The 16,548-nt window shown below is 35.8% G+C and overlaps 1 protein-coding gene across 4 annotated transcripts in view; it reads right to left on the reverse strand.

Moving 5' to 3' along the window:
• LOC143229156 (nitric oxide-associated protein 1) overlaps positions 1-16,548 on the reverse strand; it is a 46,248-nt gene that overhangs the window by 15,779 nt on the left and 13,921 nt on the right. For all 4 annotated transcript variants that reach the window (XR_013015699.1, XM_076461056.1, XM_076461059.1 and 1 more), the window contains exon 5: positions 9,378-9,509. Coding sequence is in view for 3 of the 4 variants with exons in the window: in XM_076461056.1 (XP_076317171.1) it covers positions 9,378-9,509 (132 nt within the window). In the remaining variant the exon portion in view is untranslated. The remainder of the gene's footprint in view (positions 1-9,377; positions 9,510-16,548) is intronic.

Consider the following 16,548-nt stretch of genomic DNA (forward strand, 5'->3'; position numbering starts at 1 on the left):
AGTAGAAACACAAATTGAAAATGGAAAGTAGGAAATTAAGGTAGAATGTTGTGACACTTTCACAAGCCAACAAGGTCTCAGGAAAAACACCACAATCAGAATACACAAGATCATCAGGTACAGTGATAAGGAATACACGATACATGAAAAGCAAAAATGTTGAACCACAAAAAACAAAACAAAAAAAAAAACAGTTCTTAAGGGGAAAATGGTATAAGGAACATGTAGCCAAGGATGTAAAAGGAGGTTGGATAAGGGCACAGAAAACAACAAGAAGGTTCAAATCTGTAAAGGACAAAAAATAATAAAAATGAAGGAGTCAAAATGAATGGTTGGTTGGCATCTATTGGCACAAAGCAACTAGCAATCTGCACCAAACAACCAGTAAAAAAAGTAAAATTATTGTAAAATGTAAAAAAATAAATGAAGTTAAAACAAAACTACATCCAAAATTTGTATAAAAGTTTTAAATAAAATTAAAAGAGTCAATGGCTCATAAAAAGTTGAAAACAAAACAAAGTTGGACAGTGTCACTATTGCCAATGACACTACACAAGGTCAAGGCTTAGAAAAGATGTGTCAAAAATGGTGCCATCAATCATGACAGTAAAATGTGGGCTATTGTAACTTGAATGTCACAAAGGCTACACACATTAGCGAATCAGTGCCAGATAAAAGAAAATGATTAGCTGGAAAACTGTAACCAATGAGTAGCCTAGTTATAACAACTTCCTCCTTCTGATCCTTAAGGAAACAAGACAGTCAAACAAAAACAATAAGGCTTGATATGGCAAAAATTATTGCAATGTTGCTCACTCAAAGTCAACTACTAACTATTCAAAGCCAAGCCTTAAATACAGGACCATAGTCCATACATGGGAAAGGCACAGCTGTAACTGCTTCAGAGCAAATGGACTTGATGGCAGTGTTAACGAGTTCATTCCAGCAAATAAAGACATGGACATGTATCCAGTCGTTTTTTAGCATTGGCAAAAACAGTGCAAGAACTAATGCTAAGTTATTCTAGGGCCAGTAAAATCTGCAAACAGTGTCATTCAACTTCAACTGATACTTGGCAACACAGCCTTCGCTTTGCAATTGGGCATGGCTGAATTTAAGCTTAGAAATATTTGAATGTCAAACCCCCATCAAGAAATTCTTAGAAAATTTTCAGATGTTAATGAAAGACAGGTGAAATTTTAATTTGACCTTCTAAACTGACAGTCTTTATTATATTCTCACAGTATCATGTATAACAGCTCAAAGTTTAGACTTGTAACCATGAGCTGATCACATGACATCAAAAACTGCAGTTTTAAATGCTTATTTTTAAAATAAAGGAATAAAACTTATATAATATATAACTAAGTTATAACATACATTATAACAGTAACGTCATTAAAATACCTTCATATTAAAGTGGGTTAATGAAATTTTGAATACAACTTAGTAACATGCACAGAAGGGGTTTAAAAATGGTGGTGACATAGGGTTAAGGAGAACGGACAGATAAAACTGGAAAGAATGGAAGCTACACTTGAAAAACTAGACTGCATCACAAGGGACTAAACAAATACTACATCTGAAACTAGTGATGTTAGACTGATACACCAGTAAGTGAGGTTGTTGATATAGAAAGAAAGATAGCAGAAGCAGTAACAGAGATGCTGATTGAAGGAGAATCAAGACTGACAACCATGTTCAAAATGGCCAAAAAGGTGCAATGAGAATAATATAACATGGAGTGGATTGGATAACATATAAAACTTTGGGAAGAAGATGAACAGACTGATAGACAAAAAGACAAAGGAGGGAACAATCTTGTTACCACCAAAGCTAAAGCATTTAGATCTGGGACCAAAAAAAAGGATAACATGTGCAATTGAGAAAGGTGGTAAATGCTTTCAGATGAGGAATACATTATCAGTTTCAAAACCACCAAAACACCTAACAACTGAAAGACAACAACCTTTCAGAGAACATTGTTAAGATGAGACAGTACATCTGCAACAATATTTAGGGCACTTGGATCATGATATGTCAGCAGCTATGTGTGATGTAAATAAACCAAGTATAAGAGTTCTAGCATGTGGAAATAAAGCAAATATGAATGGGTGCCCCTTTTCGATTAATATAAGAAACAAAGATCAAATTGTCAAAACGTACCATGACCACTTTGCCAACATTATAGTAAGAAATGATCCAGAGCTCAATGAAAAGCAAGGAGCTTCAGCATAAGGATGTGCACAGCTGAATCAACCAAAGATCCTTGTATCAATAATCCTTACCCAACATCTACAAAAACATGCAACTCCAGATGGGGTGGCATAACAGGAATACCAATGGTGATGTCTGTGTTAAGCCACTGGGCTAAATAGATGAGTAGCAAAAGAGGAAAAATGTAACTAATTCCAGGATATCTTGAGCAAGATTCCAGTGATCATTCAACATCAACTGAAGGGTGCTCATGTGAGCGCAACCAAAGATGATGAACGCAACCATGGATCCCATGTCTGGAAAAGATTGGTTGGTTGGTTGATTTGGTGTTTATATCACAAAGCAACTAGGCTATTTGTGCCAAACATCTGATAAAAAGTTAAAATTAAAGTAAATGTGGTAAAATTCATAAAAGGAAATTAAGATAAAACAAAACAAAGTTTAAAACAAATAGCATAAAACCAATGTTTACATCCAGTCTACAGCATTAAGAGAAAAACTTCAGTAATACAAGTTCCAGAAGACTTTCTGTAGCACAACTGTAATTATCATAACTCAAAAGGAAAAAAGACTAACAGGAAAGTACAAAAACCACTGTCAGTAACCTGAAGTTGGCCTTTCCAGTCCTAGTTCCAAGTTGTTTGACATTATGACCATTTTCAAAAAGTAATAAAAGTTTTAAAAGACTTGTAGCAAAATTTTAATAATAACTTAACAGTATGACTAACAGGTAGTTCAAACAGCAGCATTAGTCACCTGAAATTGGCTTTTCCAATCCTTGTTTTGAGTTATTTCATGTTACAGTCATTTTCTAATTTCAAATCAAACTAGATGGACTGTGTTGCTTAAAAGGAAATCACATTAAAAAAGGTCTAATGTATATATTTAAAAAAACTTAAATAGAATTTAAAACACTGATGGCCTTTAAAGAACTAAAAACATTTCCAAGGTGGACAGTGTTACCATCACCAATAACACTGTCTAACATTATAAAGAGACCTTGAGGCAGAACATGGGTAAAATGGTGCCGCCCTTCAGAGTCATAACGAAGGCAAGACAGTGAAATGTGGCTTATTGTGACCTGAGTGTTATACAGATAACACATTGGTGTATCAGTTCCAGATAGAAGAAAACAATGAGTTAAAAAACTGTAACCAGTGCATAGTCTCATAAGAACAAATTCCTCTTTCCAATCCTTACGGAAGCAAGACAAACAAAGTCTAATATACAGTTTCATTTGAAAAAGCTTGTTTTCGGGTTTCTCATTCCAAGTCGACTACCAGCTGGCAGTCTGCCAGCCGAGCCTTGAATACAGGACCATAGTCCATGTATGAAACAGGCACAATGGTGATAATGCCAGAGCAGATAGATTTAGCTGCAGTGTCAGCGAGCTTGTTCCTGCGATTACCAACATAGCCTGGTATCCTGAAAAACTGGATAGAAATAGATGTTAAAGGGAAATGGGCAAGTCACTTTTGAATACGGCAAGAACTTGATGTGAACTAGCATGAAGCAATTCCAGGGCCAGTAGAGAACTAAGCGAGTCAGTATAAATAATGCAGTTTGAGTACTGCTTAGCTTCTATGTGATCCATGGCAAAAGAAATGGCATACAGCTCAGCAGTGAACACAGAAGCTGTAGAGGGGATTCTGTGTGCAACTATCAAACCACAACAAACCATACCAGAGCCCACACAGTCACCTGATTTCAAACCACCTGTATAAGTAGGAATGGAAGGATGGTCCAAAAGACATTCAGCAAATAAAGACAGCATTTCCAATCAGGGGTGTGTTTTTCTCAGATGACTTAAAGACAGGTTACATTTGGGGACTGTAAGAAGCCATGGTGGGATGGGCTGACCAGTGGATACTGCAATGTTATCCAAGGACAAATCCAATTCATCCAACTACACCTGAATACAAAGGCCAAAAGGAGCAATGGCAGATGGTATGTTCTGAAAAAGGAAAAACACTCTTTTGCCAGATCTAGTTAAAAACACTGAGAAGAAAAGCTAGAGAAGCAGGAGATAGATGGTGCAGCATTTCATAGTGGACATCATCAGGTCCAACTGATGTATTGCTAGACAGATGAAAGGCCAGTTTGAGTTCCACAAGTGTGAAGGAATGATTATAGTCATAGAGACAATCAGCTCAAAAGGAAAGAAGTGATCATTCTGCCCGAGTCTTGATGACTAAGAAGGTGAAGGAAGAAGCATAAGTGCTAGATACCCAGCAAACGCTTTCACCTAGAGTATTGGCAATGCTCCTGGTATCAGATACTTCCTGGCAATCAGAGAGCAAGATCAAGAGAGACAGAATTATATTGTCCACTGACCTTTCAAATCTCATCCCATATGACTTTGAAACTGGTGGTAGAAGACATGCTGGTTGTGAACTTAATCCAAAATTCCTTCTGGCTTTGATGCCTTACCTACCGAACATGTGCATGGGCCTGCAAGAAAATAATGCAGTGCAAGAGTATGGAATACCTAAGACAAGAATCCCAGGCCCATTTTTGAGTCTTTTATGCCATGTGGCAGGCATGATTCCACCGTGGACGAGGATATCATGGAAAACATGCCAAGGTGTTAGGAATACATTGAGCAGCTGCTTGTATAATACAGAAGTTACTGCTGCCACACAGTCATCTATTGATCAAGGATGCCAGGATCAAGTTCTGCAAGAGCACTGAAAGAGGGCCAGTTTGCTTGATTCAGCTTCCATCGAGGCACACGGGTCAGGTGGCATTGATCACGGCCAGTCTCTCTCAAAATTATAGGAAAATGATCACTACCTCATGGATTATTCTCAACCCTCCAAGAAAAATGGGAGAATAGTGAAGAGGAGCAAATTAAGAGATCGATAGCAGTAAAGGACTGACTAGGTGCATGAAAGTAAGTAGAAAAACCAGTAATGAAAGAAAAAGGTTGTGATCATAGAGCAAACACTATGAAGCAACCCCTCCTATCAATATCAGCACTTCCCCTGAAGGAATGGAGTCCATTAAATTCTCCAAGGATTAAAAAGAGAGATGGTAACTGTTCAATAAGAGCATCAAGGTCTGACTGATCATAGGTCTCTCCAGGTAACAGGTAGAGAAAACAAACAGTGATTGTATGACCCAAGGAAACACAGATGGCTATGGCCTCCAAGGGTATGTCGAGTGGCAAAAACATGGTGGGCACATGCTCATCAATTAACAGTGCAAATCCCTCCATGCACTCGTCTATCACACAGCCTGTCATTTCTGTAAGAAGAAAACCACCGAAAGGTTACTATTGGTAAGTTTCAGAAATGTTTCCTGTAAGGAAAGACGTACAGGATGGCAGGAAGCAACCAGTGTTTGGATGTTATCCAGATGAGAACGTAAATCTAGAAAGTTCCATTGTCTCAAGTGGCCATTTTTATTTATGTGTAAGCAAAATGGGTGGAGAACCCTTCTGCTTACAACCACATCATTTTTCTTTACTGTCTTTATTTGAGGGAGGTCTATCAACCTCCATGGATCCTGCACTGGGTTAATTGGGCAAGTCTTTGCTGTTGGAATAGGATTCCTGCAACTGAGGACATAAACAAATGATTGTTTTGGATCTTGGGATGGAAGAAGAAGATGTATCCGAGGAAATGCCCATACCCAGAACCAAACCAAAAGAAGTGGATCTTGGGATTTGTTGGAATGTATGTAAGGAATAGAGATGGGTGATGAAGTTGATTCATCGACTTTTTTAACAATGGAAGTGAAAAGACTTTTCATTTGTTTTGATAACAATTCTTTTGGAGGCACAGAAAAATCTGTCTGCATTCCCACTGTAGTAGTGGATTGAAGTGCAGCAGCATGCATCCAAAATGAAGTGATGGACAGCAACTTTCAAGCCTCAGGACAAGTAATGTTATGAGTCGTTTATAAACACTGCCCCTCTTTTTCTTCCAACCATTTTGGGCAAAAACAAAGTAGGACAGGTGAGAGCCATCACAACTGATGCAATGAGGGTCTGTTTCACACTCATAGGCCTCATGGTTCTTGCCACCACAACGAGCATAGTCAAGGAATCATGAAAAGAAGTCTGAGTGACTGAACCTCTGACACTGGAAACATTGGAGAGGATTGGGAATGTATGGCCATACCCTGCAATTAAGATAACCTGCCTTGATGGTCACAGGTGGATGTGGTGATGTAAATGTCAGAATGAGGACGTTGGCCGGCATTGTAATTCCATCCTTGCAAGTAGAGATAAGCCCCACTGCAGAAACTCCATGTGTGGAGAAACCAGTGAGAAACCTCTGACTCAGGGATATTATTGAAATCCCTCTCAACAATAACTCCATATGATTAATTCAAAGTTGCATGAGGTGTAACCTCAATAGGTATATCCCCCAATCGCCTATGAATGCAAAAGTTCACTGTGTTGAGATATGGATGTTTCCACCAATATGTCACCAGATAGAAGCTTCTTTACTGACTTTGGAGAGTGAGCAAATCCCTCTAGTCCCTTCTGAATGAAAAAGGGAGACATTTGCCCTAAAAGTTTGTCTGAAAGATAATGTAGTATAAGAAAATGAGGTACAACAGGTGTTACAGATGTTGAAGATTGCTGCTCAGAATCTTCAAGGTGTGGTGGTTTACCTATGTACTGTTTTTCACTATTTTATTTAAATTTTTATTTGAAGGATTCATAATTTTAAAAAAAGAATATTTCGGTGCCCACTGACCCCACCCACCATAGAGCCCTGCAAGAGGATGCACCACAATGTCAAACAAAGACATCACACAGCAACACCAGGGTTTCATGAGCACTATACCCAAACACCAGCATCAGAGACAATGAGCAAAATCCTGACAGCCTAACAAAATATATACGGTGCAGACACGAAGTTAGATGGCAAAGCCCAGAATTGGTAAACTTGAATCTTGTGGACAAAAAGAAATTAATGTCTGGATGTTGTGGAAATAAGGATATGAAAGTAGGCATCTGTGATATCCAGCTTATTCTGCTAAAGATTCAGAGTAAATGCCTACCAAAGTATAAGGAACAACTTTAAGGTAATACAAGGAAGAGTGAAGAAACATTTGAGACTGGGAAAGATTTCTAACAGAATGCCAATTCCTGGTATTCTTGAGAGCTACAAAACAGTTTGGAATAGAATCCTACAAAAGGATGACTGACAGGTTCTATAACATCCTAAAGAAAAGTCTGAACTGCTTTGAAGAGATGTTAGCAGGAAATAGGATCCCAAAGATGATGGAAAAAGATAAGATGTAGGGATAAGTAAGGAGATTCAAAAAAATGAAGGGAAAGACCTTCTGACAACAACTGAAGCACCTACAGATTTAAGGTGAAATCATCCCATAGATGCACAAACTTAGTTAATTGTGCTCTAACCTTGCCAGAACCTACAAGATAATCACCTGTACCAGTGGTGGAAGAGGCTTGGTGATGAGTAATGTGGAAGTTATCTACTGAAACCCAAGAAAAAGGAACAGGTAATGGGTCAGATGGAAGAGGATAGCAAATAGGAACTAGAACAGATGAAGGCTGATAAAGTAAAAGATTGAGAACGAAATGGAAGAGTGTTGATAAACAGCATCCAACCTGGTCTCCAATGGGTCAGAAAGTTCTCCAAAAACTGTACTACATAAAAAAGGAACCATGCAAAGATCTTGTAAATACTGCCTAAGTAGGCACATGTTAGTTAAGAGCACATCCCTATTCAAGAGATCCCAGCAAGAGAAAAACCATATTTGAATGGAAAGAGCTGAAGAAGACAAACATACTAACCTAAGGAAGCAATGCTCCTCTGAAAACCTTGCAGAGAAGCAATGGATAGCCTCACACAGGAGATAATAGAGGAGAGGTATCTCATGAGACTTAAGAGGAACAAATAGAGGAAGAAATATTGGGCTTCGGTATCTCTCATTTAGATATTTTGGTCAGAAACAGAAAATTTGAATGATGAAAAGATGAAGATGGAATGGTGGTATTCATAAGTGGAAGACAGGATTGCATGGCAAAGAAAGAAGGTGAAAAGAGGTTTCCAAATCATCAACTTATCTAGGTTCACCATAAAAATGAATATCTAGACTAGAATCAGGAAACACCATAGGCTGCATAATGGACTCCAATTCAAGATGTACTAAAATCAAGACCTCCTCAGCTGAACACATGGAGCCTGAAACTTGAAAAATTGTAGATGGATGTGCAGTAGTAGTATGAACTACTGTGTTAGTAGTAATAGTGATTTTAAATTTGGAATTCATGATTCACTGTCAGTGGAAGCAAAGAAACAACCTACAGTAACTCAAGTTAAAGTATAAAATCAAAAACTGTTATTAAAGATATTGAGAAAGCAAAAATCCAAAACTAAATTTGATGATATCTTTATATTACAGTGCCAAATCAAAAAGTAAAGATTGGGTTCCACAGTATAGGTGGAGTGTCACACTCCTATTGATGGAGGATTGTCACATGCTTCTTTGCATACTACAACTACAGCATAACTGTATCACTTCAAATTAGTGGGTTAGGTGGGTGTATTAAGGCTAGGAGGCAATAGGAAACATTTGTGCATATAGTAGGAGAAGTGAACAAGAAAAACTATTATGTGAGAAGAGGTAAGGCATCAAAATTCGAGTTATGGAAATCAACAACTAATTTCCGTACAATGTTTTGTATTCACTACAACATAAGGTTAAAAACCAGAATATGATTTTTCCAATACTTATTTACTTAAGGTTAGAATAATTTTCAAAGATAAGTATTTCAAGTTTCTAAATTAAATCTGTAGGCAGTACAATAAATGACTTTAACCAATAAATTTACAGTTGAATAAACAGGTGCAGAAAACCAAAAAACTAAAATCTGGCCAGGAAAAATAAGTGTGTTTAGAAACAACAGTTTGTAATACTTTAGCATTTTTATAAAGAAATAAAATAAGCTTTGTGTAATGCTAAAATACCACTTCTACAAAATTATTTAGTAAAAACTTGAAAAATAAGATAAATAAAATTCTATTTTTAATATAATTCTTAAAGTTGATTTGCAACTGTGCACTCAGAATGACAACTGGTAGACCAACTGGTAGTTTTTTTTTAACTTGGTTTTTAAACATCAGTTATGACTCAGTAATCACCATATAATCTATTTTATTACTAACAACATTTACCTTTATTAAATCAATTCTTGCAAGTCCAGCTACAAAAAGGGTCTGCAATGGCCTTAATTGAAATGTACGAGGAATAATTATTTCTCTTGGTAATGTCTTCACTAACTCCTCTGTTGTCAATAGGTCTAAAATCTGTAAAAGAGTTATCATTTCATTTTCTTATGATTATATGACTGTTTTTTAAAAGGAAAAAAAAACTAACTCAGATACATAAAAGTTAATGCAATAGAACAAGTTTCTGACACTATAAATACTAAATGTGTGACTAAAAATATCCTTACAAATCAACTGCTTTCTTTTCCTTTGCAAAAAAAAGCTGATAGCTACTAATCACTTGTTTTTTTAACAACGTCTCCACAGTATATGTTTACTGTAAAATATAGCATATCCATTTAGACTTTTATTACAACTGCCATAATTTTATGTATAACATTTTATTCAAAACCCTAAAAACATTTTTGATCAGTTCATACCCCCCTTTTTTCACCCAAAGCTCTCTTGAACTTAAGTTGCCCCTTTAAGCACCAATAAGCATTTTTTGCTAATCGTTCCTCAGTCTATTATACTCATTTATTTTTCCACCATTTCATAACATGCACATCATGAACTACCCTCCACAAATCATACTATACCATCTATACTAGTGTAGGTATCTCCCAACTATTTTAGCACAACCCTCACTTTTAAGAATTGGAAGTTTCCAACTCAAACATATTAGTTGAAAGTGGGTGAGAGAGGTAATACATTTTCAGCATATGAAAAGATTTAACTTCAAAAATGGTACCACATCCTCTCACCCAAAATTCCCACACTGAAAATATGATAGGGTTGGTGAAAGCCCAACATTATTCAAACATGTGGATAAAAGATGCCTGGAAAAAATTAGTGTGGCAGAAGAAGGCTGTACTTTTGGAATAGATATGCTTCTCACCCAGTACTGAAACAGTCATATATCTGGCAGAAACTATGAGGCAGACACTATGTACTCAAAAAAAGAAAAAACGATGCACATCACTTTGCTCTGTAGCATTGTGGTACAATTATGACATGAATCAGAATAGAAAGGAAATTACTAATATGTAAGCAACAATGGGCCCAGATAAATCTGTGCCAAGGGAAGAGTCCTGAGCAACACTGGAGCAAGTCCACTGATATCTTGTCAATAACACTGGAAGCAACAACAGCAATTTTCCCTTTCAAAAAAAAAAAAAAAAAAAACAGGGAAAGTTTTATAAATAAATAGTGAGATGAAAGGACTAAATGATATATATATATATATCAATGAAGGCCCTTCCAATCATGATGGAATACATCCAACCATCAGAGCTGAAGGCTGGAGAACAGAAGACCAAAATGAAAATAGTTTGGCATTTCAGTGGGTAGCAAATGCATCTATATGTGGAGTTCTTATGTAAGAATACATTCACTGAAATACTTGAGGGTAAAAAAAAAAAACACTCTGTAGGTAGAAAGAGACAAGCATTCAGCCACCAGGTTCATAATTTAAGGGAACATGGCATGCTAAAATAGTTAAATTGTAATAATGGGCCTAATAAAGGAGGTCAAGAGTCTGAAAACAGAGACACAGACTTGTTTCTTCCTTGCTTGTTGATATAGTTGATAACAGTGAAAATGTCAGAAAAAACCAGAGGAACAAGATGAAATGCAACATTGCCTGACAAACTGCCAAACGTTCAAGGAAGTTAATATCAAATTTAGTTTCAATGACAGACCATTTCTCCGAAGTGAAAAAGTTCCCCAACCTACTGCAGAAGCATCTGTAAATAGGTGAGCATCAGGACAAGGCAGAAGAATTGAAACTCCCAATGTGGTCACATCCCTGTCAAGCCCCCATGTAATGTTAGCCCAGGAGGGAGGGCAATATGATGACCCAAGAGATTATGGGAGAAGTTCCACTAATTAAAGAGTGTCCACCAAAGAAAAGATGTGTGCCTGACATAAGGGAATGAGAGCTTCCAAGGAAGCCAAGCACCCCAAAAGAGACAGAATCTTTCATGTAGTGAAAAAGGGAAAAATACCGATTTTGTGACTGTCCGCTCCATATCCCTAACCAAAGTGAAGAAAACTGGCATGGGGGATGAATAGAACCTCTAAATGTTATGGTAAGAAGAAAATTCTCCAACTGAATAAAAAATCTCACTTGAGCAACTTCTCAAAAAAGTAATTGGGTTTGGGAAGAGGCAAGCAAAGCCAGTTTTTCATGTAAAGATGAGTCCAAAGACCCAGCAAGTGAAGATAATGAACAAACCACTCAACATAGCACACAAGAAGCTGAAGTCATACCAAATGGCAGTGCATGGAAATGAAAGACACAGCCCTCATGAACAAATCAAATAAAACAATGCAACTCTGGAGACATGGGAATTTAAAAATAAGCACCTGTCAGATCAGCCTTGATCATCCAGAGTCCCAGGGAAAAAAAAAAAACTTACTGAAAGGAGAGGTAAGACTCCATGGTGAACCAGGGTGTCTCAAAAAAGCAAAAAACTATTCAGAGATCTATGATGGATCTCCAATCTCCTATATATTTGGGGATAAACAGATAGAAATAAAATACTGAATGAGTGGAGCACAACCTATTTGATAGCTCCTTTTGTAGGAGGTCCCAAACCATCTCAGAGATACAACACATCAATTCATAATCTTGAAGAGGAGGCAACCTGAACCAAAGTTAGAAACAAATAGAACCAATGAATGTTTTGTGAAGGTATGCCAAATGGTTGAGAAATGTTAAAACCTGGCTCCTACCTGCTCTAAAAATATGTTTCATGAATTACACCACTGGCTCATATACGAACAGAAAAACCAAAATTAAGGGATGGAGAGAAGAAGAAGGGGCACAGGGAACTTGAACCAATAAAACTTAAGCACGAATAGTAAGATAAGACACACAAGATGCTAAGCATGTCAAAGAGGAATGTAGCCTCCCCACATAAACCCTAGACTCCCAAGACCCAAGATGACCCCAAAAATACCTTTATATGGAGAAACAGGGCCTGACAAGCATCCCTCAGAGAGCACAGAAGAGATGTACCCCCTCAAGTAATACATTTCTCCTTAGCAAATTCCAACAGTATAATAATTGGGAGTTGAGAGACTATGCAGATGCCATAAGAAGGCCAGAGCAGACCACAGAAGCATCTAGAGTTCATTGGAAAATTGAACAGGTGATTAGCAGAAGACTTGAAACAACAAGGAGGAAATAATATGCAAAAGGGTGGTAAGAGCAAGACAAATCTTAAAAAACTGAGATTAATTAAAGTTGATTAAGACCCACAGAGGAGGAAAGAATCCAAACATCAGGAATCCAAAAATGGATTTGAAGCCTGCTGGTTAAGACAAAGAATACTGGTCCAACAACCAGGAGGTCTGAGCATACTCTCACCTGTCAACAATTAACAAACAAAGAATTTAGCATAAACTTGGATGTTGAGTGAGGGAGAAAAACATAATCAAAATGGTGTTCTTCACCCAACAAGGTAAGATGGGAATCAAATGCTAAATATTTAAAATTTGACATATCTGATCAGTTAGGCATAGGAACCACGTGGCCAGCAAACTTCCCTGACTGTCAGCATTTTATGACTGACCGAAAAAGGCTGTAGCCAGATAAAGATTCCAGATTACCCTCACCATGAAAAATACTTCCCGAGAAGCTTGTTCAGATGGAAAGGAAGAATAACCAACCGCAACACAAAAGCATCCAATTCCCTGTGAATTAAGACTTTAAATTCTTCAATAGATATCATCAACCTACCTTCTGGGGACTAATGGCATTACTATCTGCAATACTGGCAGAATCTTCATCATATCCCACTATAAAATTTGAATTCATATTTTAAATTAGAATTCAAATTATGAAATAATTCTTTGAAAAATAAACTAAAACTTGAAAACAAACAATTTAAACTGGTAAAAGACAGAATCATAATAAAAAAATCAAACACATAGACCAAAGTAAACTCATCTATACACTGTAATGCTAAAAGAAAAAATGAGGATTGTGCTAAAATTGTAGATGAAACTAGTACAGGCAGTGCAGTATGTTTGGTGGAGGATATTCACATGATTTGCACATTTTGGAATGGCAAAAATGTAAATGGGTATAATAGACTGGTGTGCCATTAACAAAAAAATATTTTAGCAATGTTTAGAGAGCAAATCAAGGTGTAAATGTTCTTGAGTGAGTAGAGGTAGTGTCACTTTGGAAGCTACTTTTATTCATTTCTGTGTTTCAGCTAGTACATAACTGTAGTTGCATTTGTTTCTTGCTGATACATGCTACATGCACTTAACATCTAGTCAACAGCATCCACTACCAACTCTTGGTATATCTGATGGAGCAGTGACATTTGTCTATTACCCTTATGGTACACACAAGTAGAAACAATCTCTACTCTGTTTATTAATTTGATTTGAATTTTGAGCAAAACTGTACAAGGGTGAATTGTGCTAGTCACTCGCAATTTAGCAGTGAGAAACTAAAGCTTGTCAACATCCAGCCTACCACCAAGAAATAGAACTGACTATATAACATTATAACAGCCCCACAGCTGAAGTGGTAAGCATGTTTCTATGGCACTGAATAATGAACACTGAACCCTAAGATTCACAGTGAGTATGCTAACAATAACACTGTGCCTCATATTTTGAAATTATTCCTTTCTCTTTTAAAGTCACCTTAGTAATTCAGAAAATATTACCTTAACATATTAAGAGTAGTTTCTGTAGGTTACATAATAAATTATTGCAATGATTTGCAGATTTTTAACATTAAGTTGTTTCCTTAGGGAAAAAACAATTTAACCTAGTCTATAATTTATATGCTAATACACTTCACTTTGTTATATTCTATAACATATTATAGCAAATTACAAATATATCTTATTACTTTTAACTAACAGTATCATGTTTCAGAACAGACCTCATATATATCAATACACAGTATCTATACAGATTAATGAACCTCTGTTTGTAGTTGCAAATTGGTAATAAATCCTATTCATGTTTCCAGTGTTTATGTTTACTTTAAAAATGCTTTCCTAATATCATAGATAAAGAAATCCATAAATATACTAGATGCCTTACCCAACAACTAAGATTGTCACAAAAAATCAGACAAGTAACATTAATCTACTAGACAATGAAATAATATTATGGACCTTCTATTTCAAGGGGCTGGCAGTTTAATTAGAGCTAGATAAGATGCTTATCAAAGTGTTAAGCAGTACAGGATGTATTATACAACTGACAATAAATAGAAAAGTGTGGTAACAAAGTGTATAGTAACAAAACTATTTTTAATATAATACAAAGAGGAAAAAAGTTTGCCTGTATTACTTTTATAACTGGTAATTGCATCTATTAGAGAGTGCACTAGTACTCTATGTATGGATGGCATGGACACCAGTAATTTTGCAATGAGCTTCTCATTAAATCCCTTTCAAGGTAAATCACAGTTACATTAAAATTTAATTAAACAACTTTACTATCAGTTTTTACAATGGAGAACTCACTTTATAAAAAAATAAAAGTGTGAAAACAGCTATTATGTTTCAAGAAGATTGTCATACTCAAGTCAAAACATCACACATTTATAATAAATTTCTCCTTCGTTACCCAGTCAAATTGTCTCCAAATTGTTACTAACCCCACTATTAATGTTTGTCAATAAAACTTAACATTACTTTGTAAATTATACTTCAAAGTTAACTAAGTTTTAATTCTTTTGTTTCAAAAGAAAACTTTACAAAAAATATTTAAATTTCAGTTTTGTTATCACATAACCCATGAACTATGAAAAATCTCAACTTTCACACCCTCTGCATTCAATCAGATTACCATAGTCCTGTAGATATGTCTAGACAATAAGCACATTGACTTGCCCTACTGACACATTCCAAAGTTCTTTGCCTGGGTTCTGATGAAACGACAAATAAAATTTACCAATCCCCTACAGATGCCACACAGCCTTGAAATTTAAAAGCCACATATATTTGACACACATTTATAACCATTAGAAAGAGCTTATTTTACACTATAATCCAGCAAAATAGTTATTTTGAAATTGATGCTCAGTTGTCACCACTGAGTACGTGTAACTACAGGTTATACTGCTGGCTGCTTTGTCCACAATAGCATTTACTGTTAAATTATTTTGAACCTAAATATGTCGTAGTTAGAGGGACAAAAGCTAAACTGAATTTAGATTTACCTTCTATGTTTTTGTTAATTACACATTATTTATGTTTTAAAATACATAATTGAAAAATTTTTAAGTTTATCTCAAACATTGCCCCAGTTCTCAAGGTTTACAATCTTGCATAGTTAAGATAATTTTGCCAAAAGCTTATAGATATTTGCTAAAGATACTTTAATATTCCCCAGGTGCACCACTAACTTGGGTCAAGATGAATGACAAATGATAAAGGAGAGGAATGGAAAATAAAAGTTATATACATGTGAAAAAAAAGACCTGAAATTACAAGATCTTTAAGTTATTCTACAAAAAAAAGGTATGTACATTTTTATATTTCTTAATTTTTAAACATTTTATTGCACTGTATGTTTTCATAATATCTACAGTTAGTGATATGGTAGAGAACATGAAAAATAAAATATATTTACCTTAAGACATGATATTCACTTAGGAGGTTCCAGAGATTATGCAAATTAAATTTTAAAATCTTATGATAAAGAAATTTATTTTTATACTTACAATAAAACTCACCTTGCATTCAAACAATTGAGAGTCTAAGTGCAAATAACTACAATAAATAGCATATTTTTGGTAGAATGTCATTTTTTGTCCAAGATACTTATAATATTCAACAAAATCTTACCAAGTTTGGTGAGAATGTGTTAAAGCCTAAAGTTACCATATTTATTCTTGCACATGTATCTTTCTCAAATCAGGCTCCAATTAATTGTAGGAGGCCCTTGTAAAAAAGTTAAAGGAATATAAAAATCATAGAGATTTTTTTCTCTACTGGTCACCAGAATCCAGATACAAAGATCTATCTGGCATATTCACTATCTCCAGTGTATATGCTGCTTTTCACTTCTCTAGAGCATTCCAAAGTCAAAATTGGCAAATAGCCAAAATCAAAATTCCTTATTTTCATTCATTACTATAGTTTTGCAATAAGAC

This window comes from Tachypleus tridentatus, chromosome 10 (genome assembly GCF_004210375.1).
Source record: "Tachypleus tridentatus isolate NWPU-2018 chromosome 10, ASM421037v1, whole genome shotgun sequence".
NCBI classification, from domain to species: domain Eukaryota; kingdom Metazoa; phylum Arthropoda; class Merostomata; order Xiphosura; family Limulidae; genus Tachypleus; species Tachypleus tridentatus.